General features: G+C 37.0%; 1 protein-coding gene across 1 annotated transcript; it reads left to right on the forward strand.

Moving 5' to 3' along the window:
- The first annotated feature begins 4,375 nt into the window (after nucleotides 1–4,375).
- On the forward strand, nucleotides 4,376–20,982 carry EXOC1L (exocyst complex component 1 like). The gene is made up of 3 exons (XM_036895216.2): nucleotides 4,376–4,682; nucleotides 13,342–13,472; nucleotides 19,410–20,982. The coding sequence occupies exons 1-3, from the start codon at nucleotides 4,562–4,564 to the stop codon at nucleotides 19,674–19,676; spliced, it is 519 nt and encodes a 172-aa protein (XP_036751111.2). The 5' UTR covers nucleotides 4,376–4,561; the 3' UTR covers nucleotides 19,677–20,982.
- The last annotated feature ends 619 nt before the right edge of the window (nucleotides 20,983–21,601 follow it).

Raw genomic sequence — 21,601 nt, forward strand, 5'->3', positions numbered from 1 at the left:
AAAAAATTTTGTCTATAAAAAGATTAATATTTTGATATTAGCATTGTCCAGATTCCTACAAATAAAAGGTTAAGAGATATAAAACAGAACTGGCACTTTTCAATCTGCATATAATTGCACATAAAAAAGGAGGTATCAAGTTCAGGACTCTACTAATGAAGAAGGTTTAGTTACAGTAACATTTTATTACTAAAGACATCCTTACCAAAGGCAGAAGCAATAAATGTGGCACAGAGATGCATTATCCACTTTGTCAAGCTCTAATAAGGGCTACCATGTTTCCACAGAATTCTGTTTCCTCATAGGGAAGATGGAGACAGTCAGATATCTACCTCTTAGTTTTGCTGGAAGATTAAATTAAACATTGCATATTGCAAAGGCCAACACTTAGACTCTGACATTGGTAAGTGCTGATAAATAGTATCTTCCTTCCTTTCCTGGAGGTCACTTAGGACTTCCTGATGTGAACGCATACACAACTACAGCCTTTTGCTTAAGCAAAAGGGCTTTGGGATGAGGGTCTGAAAGAAGACAGAGTTGGTTTAGTTGGGAGTTTCTTAACCAAAGCTCTGCCTTTCTCAGGGCTGCTTTAGAGGTACATGAGGAGGTAGTGGTAAACACAGAACAGAAGCTGGACCCCAACTTAAGAAACAAAATTAAGTCCTGAATTCTGTGCAAAATTATATCCCTATATTTTGTGAATGTGCAAAAGGAAGAATCCTGTTATCATTTACACATATTCTTATCCTGTTACTTATGGTCAATTAGGACACTTAGTCCCACATTTCTTAAGTAAGCATATAATTCTTTTGATTGAAGAACAACTGCAAGAGAATATAAAATTGTCAAAGACTAAGTTGGGAAGTGATTACAGCAGAATTCCAAAATTGAAAATTAAAAGAAAAATAGTTCCTTGATGTCTAACAACTAAAATTAGTAAGAATAAAATGCATCCAGATTGTTTATAGACTTAGAAATTATATCCACTTGTTGTGTGTCTTTTAGAACCTAGGGTTCAGTTCCTCAGTTAATTAATCTATGAGTCTTATATGCAAGGAGGTCTTTTCTTCTGAGTAATTTGCCTCCCTGTACACCAGCTGGGCTATATCTACATGAACACAGCTTCATTACTTTATCCAGGACGGTGGGCTAGCAGGGTCTCATTAGTGAAACAGTAAGTGTTAGAAATTCCTTCTCTGTAGAAAATACATATAGGGGAAGTTGGAGTTTTAAAAAGAAGTGTTTCAAGAAATATGTCATTTTTTTATGGTTTTCTCCTTATCCCCATTGACAATTCTATAGCATTTCAGAAAAAATAATTAATAAATAAACAGACTAGAATAACCTTTGGCTGTGGGAAATGTTTTAATAGCTCTATTAAATATCTTAATGAACACTGTTGGGTGTTTGTTATTTTCTTATAATCTCTTCTGTAAATGCTAGTTTCCAAAGGTTTAGTATAGTATTCCTCTTAACTGACAAAGAAAGTAGGATTTCTAAAGATTTTCTGTTTCCACTTTCAATGAATTATCATTTGTACTTCTTTTAAGATTAAATCTTTTGGTTCTTTAAAATTTAGATGTTTTGATAGATTGTTCTCATAGAATTATTTAGAACCTAAAAAAAGATGCCTATTTACATTTTAAAATGACTTCTCTCCTATGACGGTCAATCAAATTGATACTATAAGAATACTCAAACCAATTGGCAAATCGTTTCTGAACACACTTAGTTTATAGCAAACATTTCAATTTGGAACTAAAAGGTCACAATGTCAGTTCCTGAGCCTCTAATTTCAACTTTACTTAAGACCATACTGGAATACATAGCCTCTCTTTCCTTGAAACCTTCCAGAGAAAGTTGTAGTATTTCCTCCAGACATGCATTTGAGACTTTTACAACTAAAATCCATGCATTCATGGCAACAAGAACAAACGGATGCTGATACAGGATACATGGTTGGTGAAACCGATGACTGTGCAATCCAAATGTGTGGATAGATCACTGCAAAGTCAGCTATGCCAAAAAAATGAATAAGTTATTGTAAGACTCTTTGATTCACTTATTTGTTCTTTCAGTAAATATTGACAAATAAATTGACTGAATAAGTGAATGCAAGAATGCCTATGATGTGCTAGGCACTGCACTTCACAATATCTTGGAGCAGGAAAAACACAGCTCCTGACCTCATGAAACTTACAGTTTAGGATGTGAAGAAAACATAAAATGAAGAATCTCGTAAATAAATATCTAATAAAATTTCAGTGAAAATGTTACTGGTGAGTTGTTCTGGTTATCACAGCAATCTCTCTTTTTTTAACTCTATAGAAAGACTAAAACACCCAGGAAATAATTTTTCAAGTGTAGAAGCCAGAAATAATTAAAATTACTGAAAGTCTCTGTGATATGGGCCCATTTACACATTCCCTAGATGGAAGTGGAAAGTTGTCACGTCATATCTACTCTACCTTCTACCTGTCAAATCCACTCAGGTGCCATAGCTTATTGATTTCATCATCCTAATATATCTTATATTCATCCCCTCTTCTCCATTTCCACATCCAAAAGCATAGTACTAATGCTCTGGTCGGCTCACCCAAATTATTTTAATAGACTCCCAGAATTACAAACAGAATAGGAGGTAGGGAAGAAGTAGGGAGAGAGACTCTAGAGATCATTGTTCAGACAAGGAAACTGAAGCTCAGAAAGGCAAATGCCCCACCCAGGACCCCACAGTGCAGCCTGGTCACAGACATGCCATTAATTTTTCTTTAGAGCAGAACCGGAAGACGCTACTGGTTGCCTGCTTATGGTCATTCCCATCCCCTTGTTGTTAGAAAGTCCCCTTTCCCATTGTAGGAACCAAAAATGACAAATACTTGCTTTCCTAGGGATGGTCATGTGACTCAGTTACAGCCCCCAAGATGTGAAGGGAAGTGTGCTGTCTGGTTTCTGAGAGTTTGCTTCCTACAAAAGAGATATCAAGAAAAGCCACCCCCACCCACCCCCTTTCTTCCTGCCTTTAGAGCTGAACAATAGCAGCCTGGGGACAAAAAGCCAACATCTAAGCGTGCAGGACCAGAAGACTGGAAAACACTTGGAATCCTCATCTGTGAATGCGGAGCTAACCTTGGGACTGCCTACTTGCAGATATCTTATTAGGAGAGACTGTTTAAAGACTTTCCTATTTACACTTTCTGTCGTGTGTTCTGTTACTTGTAGCTAAGTGAACCCTGAACGCTCCTGTTTTGTTGATTTATCTTTCTTCTACCTCACTAAGTTCCACAAGAGCAAGGAACTGACCTGTTTTTTTCATTGCTGTCTTCCTAGTTCCTAGAACAGGACTTGGCACAGATCAGCCCTTGAAAAATATTTGTTGAATGCATCAATACCCAAAAATCTTCATTGGCTTTCTACTTCTGCAGGATAAGGTCCAAAGGATTAAAGTGGTATTCAAGGTCCTCCATGTCCTGGCCCCAGTCTCTCTCTCCAACCTTGTTTTACTTTCACACATGCTGCAACTTAGGCGCACCGGACCGTCTCCTGTTCTTCGAACACCGCCGAGCTCTACTGAGTGGGGTCTTTGGCTCGAGTGTTCCTTCCGTGGACTGTGCCCCTCCTCCTACTCCCCCTCCACAATTTTCTCTCATCACCTCCACATCTACTCCCATAGCTCTTTCTCTGATACTCTCCAGATACAAATGTCTTTTCTACACTCCCTTTTCTTTTGTGTCACTTACCACTTTTAACCATTCAAAATTATTCAGTGTATTCCTCTCTATTAGATTATTAGCTCCTTGTGGGTAGGATATACACCTTCCCCAGAAACAAATAAAATTGTGCCAGTAGCTACCTAGGAAATGTTTCCTTGTGAGTAGAGGAATAAATAACATTTAAAGTGAGCCCATTTAAAAAATAATGTGGAGCCAGGAATTGGCACTGACTCTTCTAGAAGCAAAGATCTCAGTGAATTGCAGGAGGAGAAAGAAAAGAGGCAAAGAGACTTGTTGGAAGTGTTAGAAGCAGGCACTGATGCTTTTTCTATCGCCGATGATAGCAAAGTTCTTAATGCAAGATGATCCCAATCAATACAGCCAGACAACTGATTTATATAATGGAATCAAGCTGAAGCAATGGTCTTCCTCTGAAGAGAGTTATGAAAAGGGAAAAGGCTACTAGACAAGAATAACCAGGGGACTCCACAAGTCTATCTGCCCGCGTCCATAAATACGTTCCCCATCAGCAAACCGCAGGAGCGCTCCAGAGAGCAGTCTGCGCGAGCATGGATGCCGAGGAGTGACGGTGGGGCTGGGGCTGGGGCTGGGGCTGCGGCCGCCGCGGAGGTGCCGCAGTGAGAGGGCTGAGCGCCCTGAGCGCCCTGAGCGCCCTGAGCGCCGTCGGCAGCCGGTCACTGGCCAGGAGCGCTAAGTTGAGAGCGTGAGGGCTGCGCGGTGGGCAGGACTCCCCGAGGAGCGGCAAACCAAGGCCAGAAATCTGGGGAGCAAAAGGAGAGAAAGGGAGAGCCTGCGCCGAGCCACCAGGCCCCGCGCAGCTGGGGGAAATGTCATCGCTGGTCAAAGAGGACTTGGAGAAGAAACTGTTCCGGCCGCTCTCGCAGAGTCTGTGCGAGTTTATCGAAATAGAGCTCTCCGTCCAGGACAGGTACTACCTGTGTGTGTCAGGTAATCCATTCTTTCTGTTATCACTGCAAAATGTAAATGACCCCAAGGTGCTTGGGTTTTAGAGGGACATTAAAAAAAAAATTTTGGTATTAAGGTATTATTGATATACACTCTTATGAAGGTTTCACATGAAAAAACAGTGTGGTTACTACATTCACCCATATTATCAAGTCCCCACCCATACCCCAATGCAGTCACTGTCCATCAGTGTCGAGGGACATTTTTGTATTTCTTTTCCTATACAGTAAAAGCGCTCTTCCAGTGAGAGAGCTTAAGCATGCCAAGTTTAAGAATTTGGATGCTATAAAATTTTGGAGGGAGTTTTAAAATGGAAGACAGAAAAATAATGTAATAAGAATATTTTGGTTAATTGTTCAGAAATGAAACTGGGTTTGTACTTCTCCTGATTTGATTATCTCCAATCTTCATAAATTCACTTTAATCGTGTACAATTTTATTGTGTGAGACCTCATTTTAAAAAATTCAACAGAGAGCTCTTCAGTATATTTTTAAACACGATGGAGAATTGAGTTATACAACTCTATTTCTAACCAGTCTGCACAACTAGTGTTCTCTCTTTTCATATTAGGAAAGAAAGAAGACCTTAGATTTTCTTCTGTGGGCTTATGTAGACTTCCTGGTAGTTTATTTTGAAAAGATAAATGATCCTTTAAAAATTCTTTCTCTTCTAGGAAATGTGCTCACAGAAACAATCTAATAGAAATTAGTTCATGAAGATGGAACTTTAACTATAAAGGGAAGCTCCGTAAACTATCTGACATTAAGGTTCTCCCTGTGTTTTTAAAATTCGTGAAAATTGTCCAAAAGTAGGAATAGACTTTTGCATTTAATTATGATTTGCCTAACCTGTATTTTTTGTGCTGAATTTAGACAGAAATGCTTGTTGCCGTTATTGAATTTAACACAGAGCATTCCCCTTTCCCAATTCATGCCTTTTAATACTTTTCAGGGACTCAGGAGGAAGAAGCTTAGAAACTCTTTGGGTTCATCGTGGACTTTCTCTTAAGGCACACACCTCAGCATTTTCAGGAAACAACTTGTTATAATTCTCTTCCTGGTAACTGGCTTAGAAGGACCTTCTAGAGGTATCAAAAGGGAGTAAGGAAAGTAGAACATCTTTCTATCATTCCTAATTATTAGAGTAGTAATACTTATCTAACACTTTACACTGCATGTTTTGCTATATAAATAGTGTGAGGACTTGACCTATCAGCAAGGTGAAAAATTTAATCAGTCGAGGAAAAAGAAAGAAATCAAGTTGTTGCAGAGTCAAATGAGACAATTTTAGAAACTGTATTGTATCCTAATCATCAAATCATTATATCTTAAAGTATTTCAATATATTAGAGAAGATGCTTATTCCAGCATTAACATTTACTAATTTTATGCCTATTGTGATCCTACTTTATAAAGCTAATTACTCTTCATGTAACATCAGTATACAAGTGTTTTTGAAGAAAAGCATAAAAAATAAAATAATCACAATAATATATGTTTTAACTTACCAAATATATCTTAATGCATTCCTCCAATTATATAATTAACTAAACTTGTTCTATCTGGTATGAAAAAAAGTCTCTTAGAATTAAATTTTTGAAAATGGATGCTATTTTTTTCCCTATGTCCTCAAGTTCTGAGAAAAACACTGTGCGCAGGGGTCACTTGCTATCCTTTTTCATAAGTGACATAAGCGCAGGGGTTGGAAGCAGGGATTGGAAGGGCAAGGGGTTGGCATTGTTAACATATGTCAAAGCAACCTCTTTAGGATATAATTTTCTTATCTAGAAAATGACCAAGTAAAGTAGGTGATTACCTCATTAATAAAATGCAAAGATTGTGTCATGTAAGAAGCAGGAAAAAACAAGGTCCTCCCAGATGTGAGGAAGAGAAAAGAATATTGTGATATTCCAGATAAAAGTTAACACTATAAGTCTTATCAGTTCACAACTTTTCATGACTCTCCTCTATATCACATCCATCCATTTGAGAGCACTTTCCCTAAATATAACATCTTTTTATGACCACTTTAAATATGTTTAGACACAACTGTATTTTAAAATAAAGTCAATGTGATGCTCAGTAGTCCTAAATCCGTGATGGTGTCTTACTCAGAAAAGTTCTATCGATAGGAATCTAACAGGTCATATCACAATTGCTGAGACAGGTAACTCCAGATTTTGAACACTGGCCACCTTCGGAAAGTAGAGAGGCATAGTTATGATTTCTTCTTTAGAGCCTACAACCCAGCAGTTCTAAGTTTGTGAGAATTGCAGGTCTAGAGTGGTAAAATTCCATCTTGCATTTTTCAAATTTAAGAAGATACATTTAAATAAATTAAACCTTTTATTTATCTGATCAGAGTGTTATTTGCAGGGGTCTCCCAATCAGATGGTTGTGATTTACTGTTATTTGATACTTCACCTGGTTGATGTCAAAAGTCAGATGTCATAAACTCTATCTCCCTCTCTGTACTTTGCTGGGATTTCCTTTGAGGCTATCCTGGCACCTCAGACTCCTCCCACCTCAGGTTTGCCTGGTCATTTCTCCTTGGGATTAGCTTCCCCTAGCCTAGAACATCATTATCCCTGGCAGTTAAAAGTAGCATCTTCCTACAAAGGAGGGAGGAGTTCTATTATGTGCAGGCACTAGAAAGCGCTAAGTCACTTATGCCATGAAGAGAGTGCAAATGAATTAAAGATATTCTGAAGGACTTGAAATAGCATATAAAGCATTAGCCATAACTGAAGGGGCAGTAGCAGGGCATGCTGGAACGGATCATGGAATGCTTGGAATCAGACAAATCTGGTGTGAAACCTGACTCTGCTTTACCCACCTGCCAGCTGTAATATTTGGGGCAAGTATCCTCTCTGGCCTCAGTGTTGACATCTCTAAAATGGAAATAATAATACCTACTACTACACATAGTCCTCTCCTGCAAATCCTAACTAGGAAAAAAAAATGATAAATTTTATTCCAAATAAATAAAATAGCAGGGCTGTATTTTTAAATATGCAGAAAAAAATATATTTACTGTGAAGACATATGCTGAAATATACATATATAAAAGTACATACTGTAAATAAATATTCATAATAAAATCAGATGTACAGTAAACATACATAAATATGTATGCCTAACATACAATGAAGCATTTATATAATTAGATTATATATTTTGTAAATACAAATTATATACATATTCAGATACAGATTAAGTATTCTCATTTATTTAGAAAAACATTTTCCACCCATTGATATTAATTTGAAAATAAGTGGCATTTGCTTAAATTATGAAATAGTATGCATAAATTCTCCATACATGCATAGCCCATTTTGATGCCCTACAAAATTTCTTCTCTGTGAACCAGAGCAGCTAACAATTTTGTCAAATCATTAACAATAAGAGTATTAACTAAGAGTAAGTTTACAAGAAAAAGAAACAAAATGCTATAGACTGGGTGGGTTATAAACAACAAACATTTATTTCTCACAGTTCTGGAGATTGGGAAATGGAAGATATGGTGCCAGCAGATTCAGTATCCGGTGAGGACTGACTTCCTCACAGACCGCTGTCCTCTCCCTGTGACCCCACATGGTAGAAGGGGCAAGGCACATATCTCTCTGAGGTCTTTTTATAAGGGCACTAATGCCATTCAGTACCTCCCAAAGACTCCACCTCCAAATCCTATAACCTTGGGGGTTAGGACTTCAACAAACAAATTTTGCAGTGACACAAACACCCAGCTACAGTGCCTAAAAATTAATTCATAAAAACATTGTGTGAAAATAACTTTTTTGGTGAAATCAGTAATAGCATTCTCAACTACCCCAAGACATCATTAATGTATTGAAACCTTTTCACTGAGGCTTCTTATCTGTGACATCTATGGTAATTTTACCCTATTATTTAATTTCAATGATGAAAAATATTATGCAACACTAGGATTATAAAATGACAATCATTTATTTATTTAAAGCATTTCTGTGTAGCTCCTGTGTATTTGTGAGCTACTGTTTTTTTCTCTATTCTGCCAAATTATATTGTTTCAATTAGCCAACCTTCTTTCCATTTAGCGTTTTGAAAAATAGTGACTATCTTGCCATGGTAATAGAAGCAGTTATTAATGACTATGTTTATTCTGAAATTAAAAGTGAAAGTAAATGGTTGGCATGAAGTTAAGATTGTAATTCGGAAACTGCTAACTGAAATATTAAAACTGGAGCCAGTTCATTCTGAAATTTCCTGGGTCTACAGATATCACTCACTAAATCATAATTATAAAATGGCACTTCTGCTGTTACTGAAACCAACTCTCTAACATTTTGATTATATAAACACATTTCTCTGTTAAGACAATGTGATAAGTTTCCATATTGCCATTGCATTAATGTGGATATGGCCATTTAATTTTATCTGGCAGCAGAGCCCAAGTGTAGAAATTAGGGATTGGGTCCACTCCAGCCTGAGTAGATTTCTTTGACTCTTGGCTAAAGACAATTCTTGGAGCCTCTTTGACTCCAGAGGAGGCTAATTTGCTAAATTAAAGAAGCTGTACTATCTCTGTGCTAGACCATTGCATCAAATGGTTAACTTTTAAAGGCTGCTTTTTAATTTTCTTAGTTTGGTGTTAGAGGAACAATGACCATTCATGTATAAAAACTTGATAACTGGTATATCCTACCTTCTTAACATCCCTTTCTTCAATCCATCCCTTACAGAACTGCCCAAGAAAACTTACTCAAATTTAAATCTCATCCTGTCTATTCACTGAAAATCCCTCAGTGACAACCCTCCCTGCTAGTCTCCACACACTTAGCTTTCAGGTTAACATTCAAACTCCTTAGCCTAGCATTCTAGACCCTTCAGAATCTAGCTCCTACCTAACCTGCTTCCTACCACCTATCCACCCTCACACTTCATGCCAGCAATACCAAATACCTGTAAATGACTCAGTGTCAAGTAGTTCAAGCTTTTGTACACATGCTGATCCAGAACTCCCTCTACCCCTTTTTCATTCTGCCAGCTCCCACCACCCTCTGCAACCCAGACGACTTCCTTCAGGAAGCTCTCCTTAACCCCCAGTAGGATGAAGTTGACTCTTCATTTTCCTATATCACCCTGTCTGTGCCTCATTCACAGCACTGTGATCACGTGTTTCCTTTCTGAGGCCCCCACTCCCTGTAGGCTCAGTGAGAGCAGGAATGGAGTCTTACAGGAATTCATTTTTTTCAATGCCTGGCACAGGGCTTTGTACACAGGGGCATTCAAATATTTATCAAGTTAATGAAATGAATCAGTGGGCCTACAGTCAATTAGCTGGTTATGGTCACATTTAGATGAGGCATGGAATTTGTTTCAGACTACATTTTTCACACAGTATCCAGTTACTCCTCCTCACACCCTTCCTCTCCCACCCCCTAAGTAGTGGGTGGGACAGCTAGCCTGAACAGGAGCATCACCTCTGGTCCTGTGTCTGGACACACACAACTGCCTTCTAATAGAAGCAGCTGCCTCCAAGATCCTGTCTTAATCTGACAGAATCAGCCGTGCCTCTGCTTAAACGCACCAGCCTCATGGCTTCTCTTCTAATCCTTTCCTCTTCCCAAAGCTAACATCTAGACCAGTGGGAATGGGCTTTTTTAGGCCTGGAGAAGTGTACATGGGCAGAAACCCACCAACGTTTGCTCACAGACCCTGAGCCAGTTTTTTGAGCCTGGGTCAAGATCTTCTGCTCTAAGTTTCCTCCAGGACATTCTCCTCAGTCACTTCTTTGTCCTAAAATACTCAGTCTCTCATCTTCCAAACAGTTCGGATATGTGATCTAAATCATAGCCTTCAGTCTCTTCCAATTTCTTTTTTTTAATTGTACTTATCTCAGGAACCAGCACACAGAATGCGCTTGGTATTAGACAGTGCATGAAGGAGTCCTCTGCAAGCTGTCTTCTACCCCCATCATTCCAGAAAAACTGCTCTTGGGGAAGAATCCAGTGATCTTTCCCATGTCAGATTTGGTGCTAGGACTGAACCCTGCTTTACCCAACACAATGACTTCATGGGATTGTCTCCAAATCTTTGCAATACTCCCTCCTCTTTATTTCCATAGCATTGCACTACTGGGCTTGTCTCCTTTCTGATGGCCCCTTCCCAGACCTCTCTGCTGGCACCTTTTTCTTCTCCAGTCTGTCTCACCTCTTTCTCTGCTTTTTTCCCTGTAAACCTAGTCTTGAAAAACAGTCCACACAGAAAAATCCGAGGTCCTTATCTCTGTTCTGAAACTGTAAACTTCCATCTCCTTCTCTACTGATGTAGTTTATGGACACCTCATCTGTACATCAAAAACTAAACTCATTATTCCACCCAACCAGCTCACCCCCCATGCTTTCTTATTTTGTTTTCTATTCAGTGTTATTTCCACCAAGGGTTGTCAATGCCTCATTTGAAATCTTACTTGAATTTGCCACTTCTCTGTTCACTGCCCACATCCTATGCCGATATTACAACAGCCTCTTAAAACAATGAAACACTTCAACAATTACTATAAACCAGGCACTATCCTAAGTCCTTCATATACTTTTAATCTTTACACCCTACGGGTTTATATCACTCTGATGTCCACTTTACAACATGAGAAATCTGAGGTTTAATCTCTGTAGAGATTAAGTAACCTACTCAGACCACATTATAAGAAGTGGGGCCATGATCCGAACCCAGAATTCAACACTGCCTTTTCCAGGGACCTCCAGTTCCTCTTGCTTTTCTCCTCCAGTGAATCTTGTGCCTCACTGCTTCTGGAGAAATAGCCCTTAGCAGGGCTCCCCTGTATTAGTCTCCTGCTAATGGAGAAAGGAAGCTTATGGAATACATATTACTGTGTGAGCTGTCACTGAACACCTGGCCCAGTGCCCTCTTAGATTTGTCAGCCTGCTCAGACCCCTTCTCTAGGGGACTGAACTCAGCTCCATTATCAACTCAAAGCTCAACCAGTTGCCTTAGTTTTGGTATCACCTGCATCTTTAGAGGATAATTACTCCCTTCCCCAGCCCCAATTCTGGAGACTTCACTGTCCACACAGCCTTCTACACCTCCCAACCAGAGAGAGGGACTCAGACACCACAAGTGCACAGTGGCTTCTGTGATTTTTCAAGTCCAGTCTTTCAAAACACATTCACAGCCTTTTCAACTCCTTTAATCCTATTGCCCACCATGTCCTAACACCAACCAATCTATATGGTCCACTTCCTCTAATTCTACCCAAAGTCCAGCTTCTATTGTCCATTTCCTCAGGCTGTTCTTGGCCTAGAAATGCCTTAGATCATCCTTGCGTTTCTGAACTGGACTAATTTTAAGGTCTAATCTCAAATTCTGTTTTTCCCATAATTCCCTCTTTAACTTTTCCACTCCTCCTTCTTCTCAGAACTCCTGTTGAGCATATTGCCTGCTCCACATCACTTGTCTATCACTATGATAATATTATAATATATTGCTTTATACCTTCTTAACTAGGAGGGCATGACAAAGTAGCACTGTCCTGAACCAAGAGGGTCTTCCCCAAAGATAAATTCCAGTCTCACTCTTAGAAGGCAGAATTACTTGCAACTCTCTAAGTAACATCATCTATCTTGATATTCAACATACTGTCCAACTGAATGTACTTCAGATATTCAATTCCCACTGCCACCTCTTCGTAGTGTAACTACATACCTTCATAATACATATTTTACGTAACTCGTGTCTGTTAGCCTTGTCTCTTCAACAAAACCATAAGTTTCTAGAGGGTTGGGACCATGTCTCATACTTGTAACCCCTGTGGCATCTATAATATCAGGCAAACAGCAATACTCAGTAAATGCTCCTTTATTAACTCATTGATCATTTTCAGTACAGGAGTTCTAATCAAATGTTGATTCTTCTAATGTATTCATATGAGACTAGAGATGGTGATTAGGATCAGGAAGTTATTTCCCTCATTTTGTTTACATGGAATAGGCAATGATTTTCCTATGCCTTTCAAAATCTGGTACTAAAGCTTTTAGTATTGGTTGCACATTTTAAATGCTAGAATTTTGAGACACACTAGAGAGGATTCAAAATCTCAAACTGCACCAACAGTCACTGTGATGTAAGCCCTTCTGTATCAAAAATCTCACACCAAAGACAATGTACACAGTAGTATTTGCCCAGTCTCTCTTCAACACTGTATTGTTGTGTGAGCAGAGTTCACTTTCCTGACCTCATTTTCTCATATTGTCATAAATTAAAATTCCAACTTGTTCTGGTAAACACTTTGGCACTGACTGTGGGCTAACGCTAAACCTCTTGTTTCTTACCACTAGTTGAACCCCATTCTCCACCACAAAGCTCATAGCTGAAAGTTTGTAATTCAGTGTTCTATCTGACAGACATTACTGTGGCAGCATGTGATCATGAATGTAGCAAAAATAAAGTTAACACATCAAGCAAGTTTGGGAGCATACTCATGAAGGTTCAGATACATCAGGGTTCATAATGGGGGTGCAAATATAAAGTAGAATCAAACTCATTATATGAAAAGGAGTTGCATAAATACTTAAAAGTATGACTTCATGAAAAATTTATTATCTTCTAAGAGTGTTATGTAAACTGTTTTTCTGTCCTACAGTGACCAAAAATGAAGAAGTAAAAATAATTATGGTGAAACACTACAGAATAGGTTTAGATGAAAAATATGAAGTAACAAAAAAGTGGTCTTTGAATGATCTGCAGATGATTGATGGAAAAGAAGCAGATACCGTAAGTGTTATGTTTTGGAAAGGAGAGGTGGGATCAATACTGGAGATCTTTATGTTCAATATCCTACTTCATATATTCTTGGCATGTACTAAGTGTTAAGATGACATATTATTCTTAAGTGGTATGGTTTAAGCTACTGGGATGATCTACTGGGTTTTTTTGTTGTTTTTATGAGTTTAAAATTTAATTTTGTCTATTAAATTTAAAAGTATCTTTCCCAAGGGCTTCTCAAACAAGTTAAAAACAATCTTCCAGTCAATTCTGAAACTTTAAATACATGATACTTCCCCCACACCTTCTTTCCCCACCCCAATTTCCTCCATAAGTTTCAGGGATTCCTTCCCTCATTTTCTTCAAGTTTTACTGTTGGTTAGCCACTTGATCCTCCATAAGGATCAACAACCCTTAGAAATCCTACAATCTTAGAGTTGGCAGTGGGAAAAAGGTATTTACTCCAATCTCTCCACTTGACAAGTAGTTTTCCCAGTCTCTCTTTGAACTCTTCTGCTGATGGAGAACTCATTAAGCATGAGAAAGTCCATTGCATTTCTGAATTGCCAGACTTTATATTTAGATTTCCTACTTACATTTAACCAAAATCTGCTTCACTGTAACATCCACCCATTTGGTCATTTGAAGCAACCTAGAACAAAGCCAATCCTTCTTTCATGTAGCAGCTTTTCCAATATTTGAAGACAGTTAAAATATTCCCTCAAATTTTCTCTTTTCTAGGTCAAATGTATCCACTTCATTCTTTAAATAGTTTCCATATGAAGATCACATAAGAGATAATATAAGACAATACAAATATTAAGAGATGATACAATTGTTGTTATTTTCCCCCATGTCATTTCTTTGACACCCATGATGGAATTGTTTTCTCTCTGGAATGCTTCAGTTTTTCCAGAATTAAATACAGTACTGTAGAATTAGTATGAGTAGTTTGTATCTCCTTTGGTCTGGATTACTTATTTCAATTAAACGCTTAACTGTAGCCTCAAGTCTTCTTTACATGATATGCCACTTAACTGACGTGCCATACCTTCTACTTACATAGAATAAAATAGAAATAAAGGCCTGGTGATCTGGCTCCTTTATCATCTGGCCATTGCCTCTTATATTTGTAGTTACAGCGTGCTTAGCTGCTGACTCTTGAGGCTTAGATTGCCCAGAAACCACCATCTCCCACCCTATCCCTAGAGTCTCCATTGGGTAAAGTCCTACTCATGTCTCCCTCTCTCCATACCCCCATTGCATTGTGAGTATAAATGTGTTATAGCCATAACCCTGCAAATTGTAATTGTTGGCTTACTCCATCTCCCCTCTGGACAGAAAACTCCTAAAAAAATGGGACTGTGACTTTTTATGATTTATCATAGCCCCTTGCCTGAGAGATTCTAGGCACTCAATAAATACTTGTGTTATTGTTGGTAGAATTAGAACTTAAGATCATTTATTCTTAATCCTACTAAATGCCATATTCCTTGTTTGGCTATTGGTCCGACCTATCACATCTAATATTTTGATTTTTAAATATTCACTGTTGTATGATACAGATTTAATAAGCATGACATTTAGGACTTCATTCAAGTTGGTAATAAAAATGATGAAGCAGGCAGGGCTAAAGGCATATCTCCAAGTAATTGATAGGTCATCACTATTGCTAGTATTACTATTACTAATAGTAGTGCTACTTGCTACCCATAAACCCTTATCAGATGCTAGGAAACATGGGAAACTCTTCCCAAATATAATTCCACATAATCATTACCAAACTTCATGAATTAAATTGTATTAGTACTCTCAATTTATAGGTAAAGAAAATGAGACTTAAAGAGATTGCTTAGCCCAAGGTCACATAGCTATTTTGCTTCTTTGCCTTCTTTGACTGGCTGTTTAACATCTCTACAAATTGATATATTCATTCATTGAGAATTTATTTTTATTTATATTATATACTTTATGTATTATATATTTATATCTCAATATTAGGCTCTATTAGGCTCTGAAGGTACATAGAGAATTAGACAGACAAAGCACTTAATTCTGCCTTACTTAATTATCCTATCTGAATACCTAAATTTTTCATTTAATATCTTTACTGAAATCAAATATGTTATCTGCTATTATCTTGACTTACCACCTGGGAATCTTTTTAAAATTCAGTGTGTTTGGCATGACTTCTTGGTAAAAACATGCTGGATTTCATCATTTTCTTTCCTAAGTACTCACATAGCATTTTTCTCATGGTACATTCTACCTACCTAGATGTTCAACTCTTAGGAAATAGCTAAATTTATTATTGCATATCAATATGTTGAAATATCACACAGTCATTAAAAATCGTGTTTCCAAAAGAATACCTCAGAACACAATTGTTCATCATTTGATAAGTTTTTAAACAATTGGCCAAGTACAAAACTTTTCTATTACCTCATTTTGCATATTTAGTCCATCATACTGCTGAAAACTGAAATCTGAACCTTAAATTTTAATATAGGAAATACATGTTGGTATATGTATGTATGCATGTATATGAAACAAACCAGCACTTTAATAATAACTATCTCTAAAAAAATTAGAAAATTTTAAATTATGCTTTCCTTCTTTATACCTTTATGTATTTGCCAAAAATTTTATACTGAATCATATTTCATCAGAAATCAATGTCAAATTCACTAATCGGTCATTTCAGGAATTAACTATTCCTGCCTCTTTTTCTTACCCATTTTTCTTTTCTTATTTTTTTCTGATGTCATAATGATTTTTTGTAAGTTTGGTCAGTGCCTGAGGATGTATTCCTCAAGCCTATCAACTTAGATTCATTGGTAGCAGGTAGCTGTGCTCTATTTTCCTCCTCACCTTTCTGGTCTTTAATTCCATCCCAACATTGTTAATTCTTCCCTTTCCTATTTGAAGATGACTATCCTGGATAATGAACTAGACACAAAAGAGAAGTTGAGTATTTCTATTCTTCTCATCATGTTAGGACCCAAAATATTAAACTGCCAGAAGAAAATCTATAGTACCCAAAGATTAGCTCTCTTAAAGATTTATTTTCTATGGAAGAAATAAAAATATCTTAGTTATTCTGGGAATTTCCACTTCTCTCTGTTGGAATTGAATTCTCAGGAGTCAGCATTGATAATAATTTTCTCAATAGCAATGACACAGTTTTAAATAGAGCAATTTCGAGCCAGAAAGTTGTCAACTTTAAAATGGAATGGAATTGAAATTGAAGTCAATTTATAAAGCAGAAATCAAACTGACTGGGGATTTGGAGGCTAACATGGTACAATAGGAGACAGGATGATGCAGCAAAAAATGGAATTGGGGAAATTGAGATCTGAGTTCTTGTCCTGGCTCTGCCGATAACTACATGTGTGACCTAGACTTCACCTCTCTGGAAATTTTTATCCCACCTATAAACAAGAGATTACTGAATGATGTGCGAGATATCCTTTTAGCACTGGGATTCCATAGGTAGAAGACAGAGGGAGGAAGAGGGGAAGAAAGGGACAAAGGAAGGACTTGTATTATAGGTACAGGTTTGGTCAGGCTTCAGTTATTAGGCTAAAGGCAAAAAGTAATCCTCTCTGAGTATCTCAAAAGCATAAAGGATATTTTCTACATGATATGGAGCAAATGTTTCAGTGAACAAACCACATAAGGAGCATGATTAGTATCTGGTAATGGAATGGGTGTGATTTCCTTTTATCGAGATTCTCTGCAGAAGTGTCTTAGAAGCTGCAGTTACCTAGGAAAAACTTTGTGTGGTGTGAATAGGGGAACACTGCATTTAAAATCACATCACTATTGTACATTCTTTTTATTTCTTTATTATTTTTTTAAATTTTGGCATCATTAATATACAATTACATGAGCAACATTGTGGTTACTATATTCCCCCATTATCAAGTCCCCACCACATACCCCATTACAGTCACTGTCCATCAGTGTAGTAAGATGCTATAGAATCACTACTTGTCTTCTCTGTGCTATACAGCCTTCCCCATGCCCACCCCCATTACATTATGTGTGCTAATTGTAATGCCCCTTATTCCCCTTTTTCCTCCCTTCCCACCCATCCTTCCCAGCCCCTTTCCCTTTGGTAACTGGTAGTCCATTCTTGGGTTCTGTGAGTCTGCTGCCATTTTGTTCCTTCAGTTTTTCGCTTTGTTCTTATGCTCCACAGATGTGTGAAATCATTTGGTACTTGTCTTTCTCTGCCTGGCTTATTTCACAGAACATAATACCCTCTAGCTCCATCCATGTTGTTGCAAATGATAGGATTTGTTTTCTTCTTATGGCTCAATAATACTCCATTGTGTATATGTACCACATCTTCTTTATCCATTCATCTACTGATGGACACTTAGGTTGCTTCCATTTCTTGGCTATTGTAAATAGTGCTGCAATAAACATAGGGGTGCATATGTCTTTTCAAGGCTGGGCTCCTGCATTCTTTGGATAAATTCCTAGAAGTGGAATTCCTGGGTCAAATGGTATTTCTATTTTGAGTTTTCTGAGGAACCTCCATACTGCTTTCCACAATGGTTGAACTAGTTTACATTACTACCAGCAGTGTAGGAGGGTTCCCCTTTCTCCACATCCTTGCCAGAATTTGTTGTTCCTATTTTTTTCTATGTACATTATTTTTAAAGGCATTGTTTTGTTTTAAATAAAATTTTAGTGCTATAAAGCAAGGTGGTATTAACATCAGTATCATAATCTTTGGGGGCAGATTTGGGAAAGGGAACTATCATTTATTAAGCTCTGTCCTACACAGTTTATATGATTAATCTTGTGTAAGTTTCATAATTGTCTTATCTATAATCAGATAAGTACTTTGCTCACAATTACATCAGAGATTAAAAATGATTCTCTAACTTTAAAACCCATGTCCTTTTTCCTGCTTCCTGCAATAATTTTCCTATTTAAAAAAGAGATTGCAAATACATAAGTGGTTTGTGTATAATGTTTACAGAATACATGGTGACAAATTATGAATACTCTTTGGTCTCTCTCTGCCTCCTTGTCATTTAAGGCAATGTTACCTCCACTTCCTTTTTTATAGGACTATTTCAGATCAGATCAACACACATTTGCTGAGAACTTAGTGGTTGCCATGAATAAGTACCAGGAACACAAAGATAAATAATTCAAAACCTCAGGCTTCAAGGAGAGTTAGGAGTTAGGCAGATACTGAATGTGAAAGCATTTTGTAAACTGAAAAGCACTTTATAAATGCAAGGCATTGTTGTTACTGCTATTAGTAATAGTAGCAATTATTATTATTTTAACAGGTAAGACCTAGATCAGGTTTGATGTCCACTTTTTCTAGAAACATCTCCACTAGAAGGATAGCAACAATAAACAATCCAATAAGAAGCACTCTTTAGTAATTTGAAAGTTTCAGTCAAATGATTTAATGATCCTCGTTATTAACTTCAAAGGTAATTCCTTGTTACTAACTTCAAAGTAAGCAAGTTAGTGATCTATAGTACGCCAAAGGCTAACTGGCCCCCTTCTACCACTGGAATAGCACAAGTGACCAACCTCCTACTAGAGAAAAGGAGAAACTTTTTCTCCCATCCAGATGTCTGTAAGTGAGTTATTCTCTTCTTCCATCCATACCTATCCTCTCAAATTCACTACCCTGGGAAGATTTGATAACTGCTCATTCTGAAACATGTTTTATTTGTATAATTGAAAAATCACAGATGCTTCAGAAATAATCTTTCTTATTGTTTTTCTTTTTAGAAGTAATATGTTTGAAATAAGTAGGTTTGGAAAGCTCCTTTGCAGATTTTAGAAATATGTTTGATACTGATACTTTCAACCAATAAGCATATATAAGAGAATATGAGAGAATCCAGGAACTTTAGCTACTTCCCTGGGTAAAAACAAAATCATGTCTCTCTCTTTCTCTTCTAGGACAATCCATTTTTTGATCTGCACTTCAAGAAAGTGTACAGTTTGGAAGCATATAGTTGTGCTTCTAAATATGCCTTTGCTCGAACTGTAAATAAGCTGAATCATGCATATCTTAAGAAGGACTTACAAATTGTGAACTTTGATTCTACTTACATTAATGATGATTCTATTTGGTCTTCCAACAACAAGGATTGCTTAGTTCTTATGAGAATATGCTTTTATGCTTTCAATCTAGTATGCTTGTCCCTGTGTCCTCTGCCACTCTGAAGATGTATGACATTTTCCTTCATCAGTGTTCTATGAAAATGGTTCCCTAAGGAAATATTGATAATCATGATTTTGTTTCTCCTTCATCAGTGAGTATTATTTATATGAAAATAAAGTGTTGCTTTGTGAATTGTGGTAAAATGTGTTTTAATGAAATCATTCAACGTTTGGGACTTTTGCATGTGTTCCTTGGTAACTTTGGAAGGAGTTGGATGGTCTTGCCTATATTAGTATTCTACCTAAGAATATCAGGAAGTATCTTGAAAGACCTAAATAAATGGAAGGACATCCTGTGTTCATCAATAGGAAGAATTAATTTTGGCAAGATCAATGTTACTCCAAGTGATCTACAGATTTCATGCAGCCTCTCTCAAAATTCAAGTGGCCTTTTTAAAGAGATGGAAAAGTCAATCCTCAAATTCATATGAAAGTGCAAAGGGCCCTAAAGAGCCAAACTATCTTGAAAAATAAGCACAAAGTTGGAGGACTCACACCTTCCAATTTTAAAACTTACTACAAAGCTACATTAATCAAAACAGTATGGTACTGGCATAAGGATAGACATATAGAACAATAGAATAGAGTTGAGAGTTCTGGGAAAAACTCATAAATCTATGGTCAATCAATTTTTGACAAGAGTACCAAGTTCATTCAAATATTAAAGAATAATCTCTCTTCAATAAATGTTGCTGGGGTAACATACACATGGGAAAAGAATGAAACTGGACTCTTATCTTATACCACACACAAAAATCGACTTAAAATGTATAAAGTCCTGAGGCTTAGACCTGAAACCACAAAACTCTTAGAAGAAAATATAGGGCTAAAACTTCAAGACCTTGGATTTGGCAATGGATTCTTATGACATCAAAGGGATGAGCAGCAAAAGGAAAAAAAGCTAAACTGGACTTAATTAAAATTACTTTTGTATCAAAGGTCATGATCAAGAAAATGCAAAACAATTCAGAATGGGTGAAATTATTTACAAATCATATATCTGATAAGGGATTAATACCCAGAATCTATAAAGAATCCTACAAATCACTAACAAAAAAGACAAACAACCCAATTAAAAAATGATGGAGGCTTGAACAGACATCTTTCCAAAGAAGATAAACAATAAGCACAAGAAAAGATACTTAAAGTCATTAGTCACTAGGGAAATACAAATCAAAACCACCATGAGACACCACTTCACACCTACTTGGATCACTATTAAATAAACAACAACCACAATAAAAGAAAATAACCAGTGTTGGCAACTATACTGAGAAGTTGGAGCCCTCATACCTTATTTGTGGGAATGTAAAATTGTACAGCCACTGTAGTAAATAGTTCGGTGTTTCTTCAAAAAGCTAAACACAGAATTATCAAACCACCCAGCAATTCCAATCCTAGGTATACACCAAAAGGAATTGAAAACATGGGCTTGAGTAGATGTTTGTATACCAATGTTCATTGCAACATTATTCACAATAGCCAAAATATGGAAACAACTCAAGTGTCCATCAATAAATGGATGAATAAGCAAAGGGTGGCATATCCATTCCATGGAATATTATTCTGCCATAAAAAGCAACGGAGTTCTGATACATGTTACAACACAGATAAAGAAAATATGCTAAGTGAGATAAACAAATAAAAAGGACAAATACTGTATGATTACATCTATATGAAACATCTAGAATAGGCATATTCAGAGATAGAAAGTACATTAAAAGTTAACAGGAGGAAAGAATGGGGGGTTATTGCTGAGTGGTTACAGAATCACTGTTTGGGATGATGAGAAAGTTTTGGAAATATACTGTGGTATGTGAGAGATGGTTGCATAAAATTGTGAATGTAATTAATATTGCTGAATTATACTATTAAAAATAGTTAAAATGGCAAATTTAATGTTATATATATTTTACCATAATTTTAAA

Source organism: Manis pentadactyla, chromosome 5, assembly GCF_030020395.1.
Source record: "Manis pentadactyla isolate mManPen7 chromosome 5, mManPen7.hap1, whole genome shotgun sequence".
In the NCBI taxonomy this organism is placed as follows: domain Eukaryota; kingdom Metazoa; phylum Chordata; class Mammalia; order Pholidota; family Manidae; genus Manis; species Manis pentadactyla.

Bases quoted from the DNA above. Each gene is read 5' to 3' on its own strand.
- EXOC1L (XM_036895216.2), top strand. From the start codon at position 4,562: ATGTCATCGCTGGTCAAAGAGGACTTGGAGAAGAAACTGTTCCGGCCG. The intron at 4,683-13,341 runs GTAATCCATTCT...TCTGTCCTACAG, and splicing joins GTACTACCTGTGTGTGTCAG to TGACCAAAAATGAAGAAGTA. The intron at 13,473-19,409 runs GTAAGTGTTATG...TTTCTCTTCTAG, and splicing joins ATGGAAAAGAAGCAGATACC to GACAATCCATTTTTTGATCT.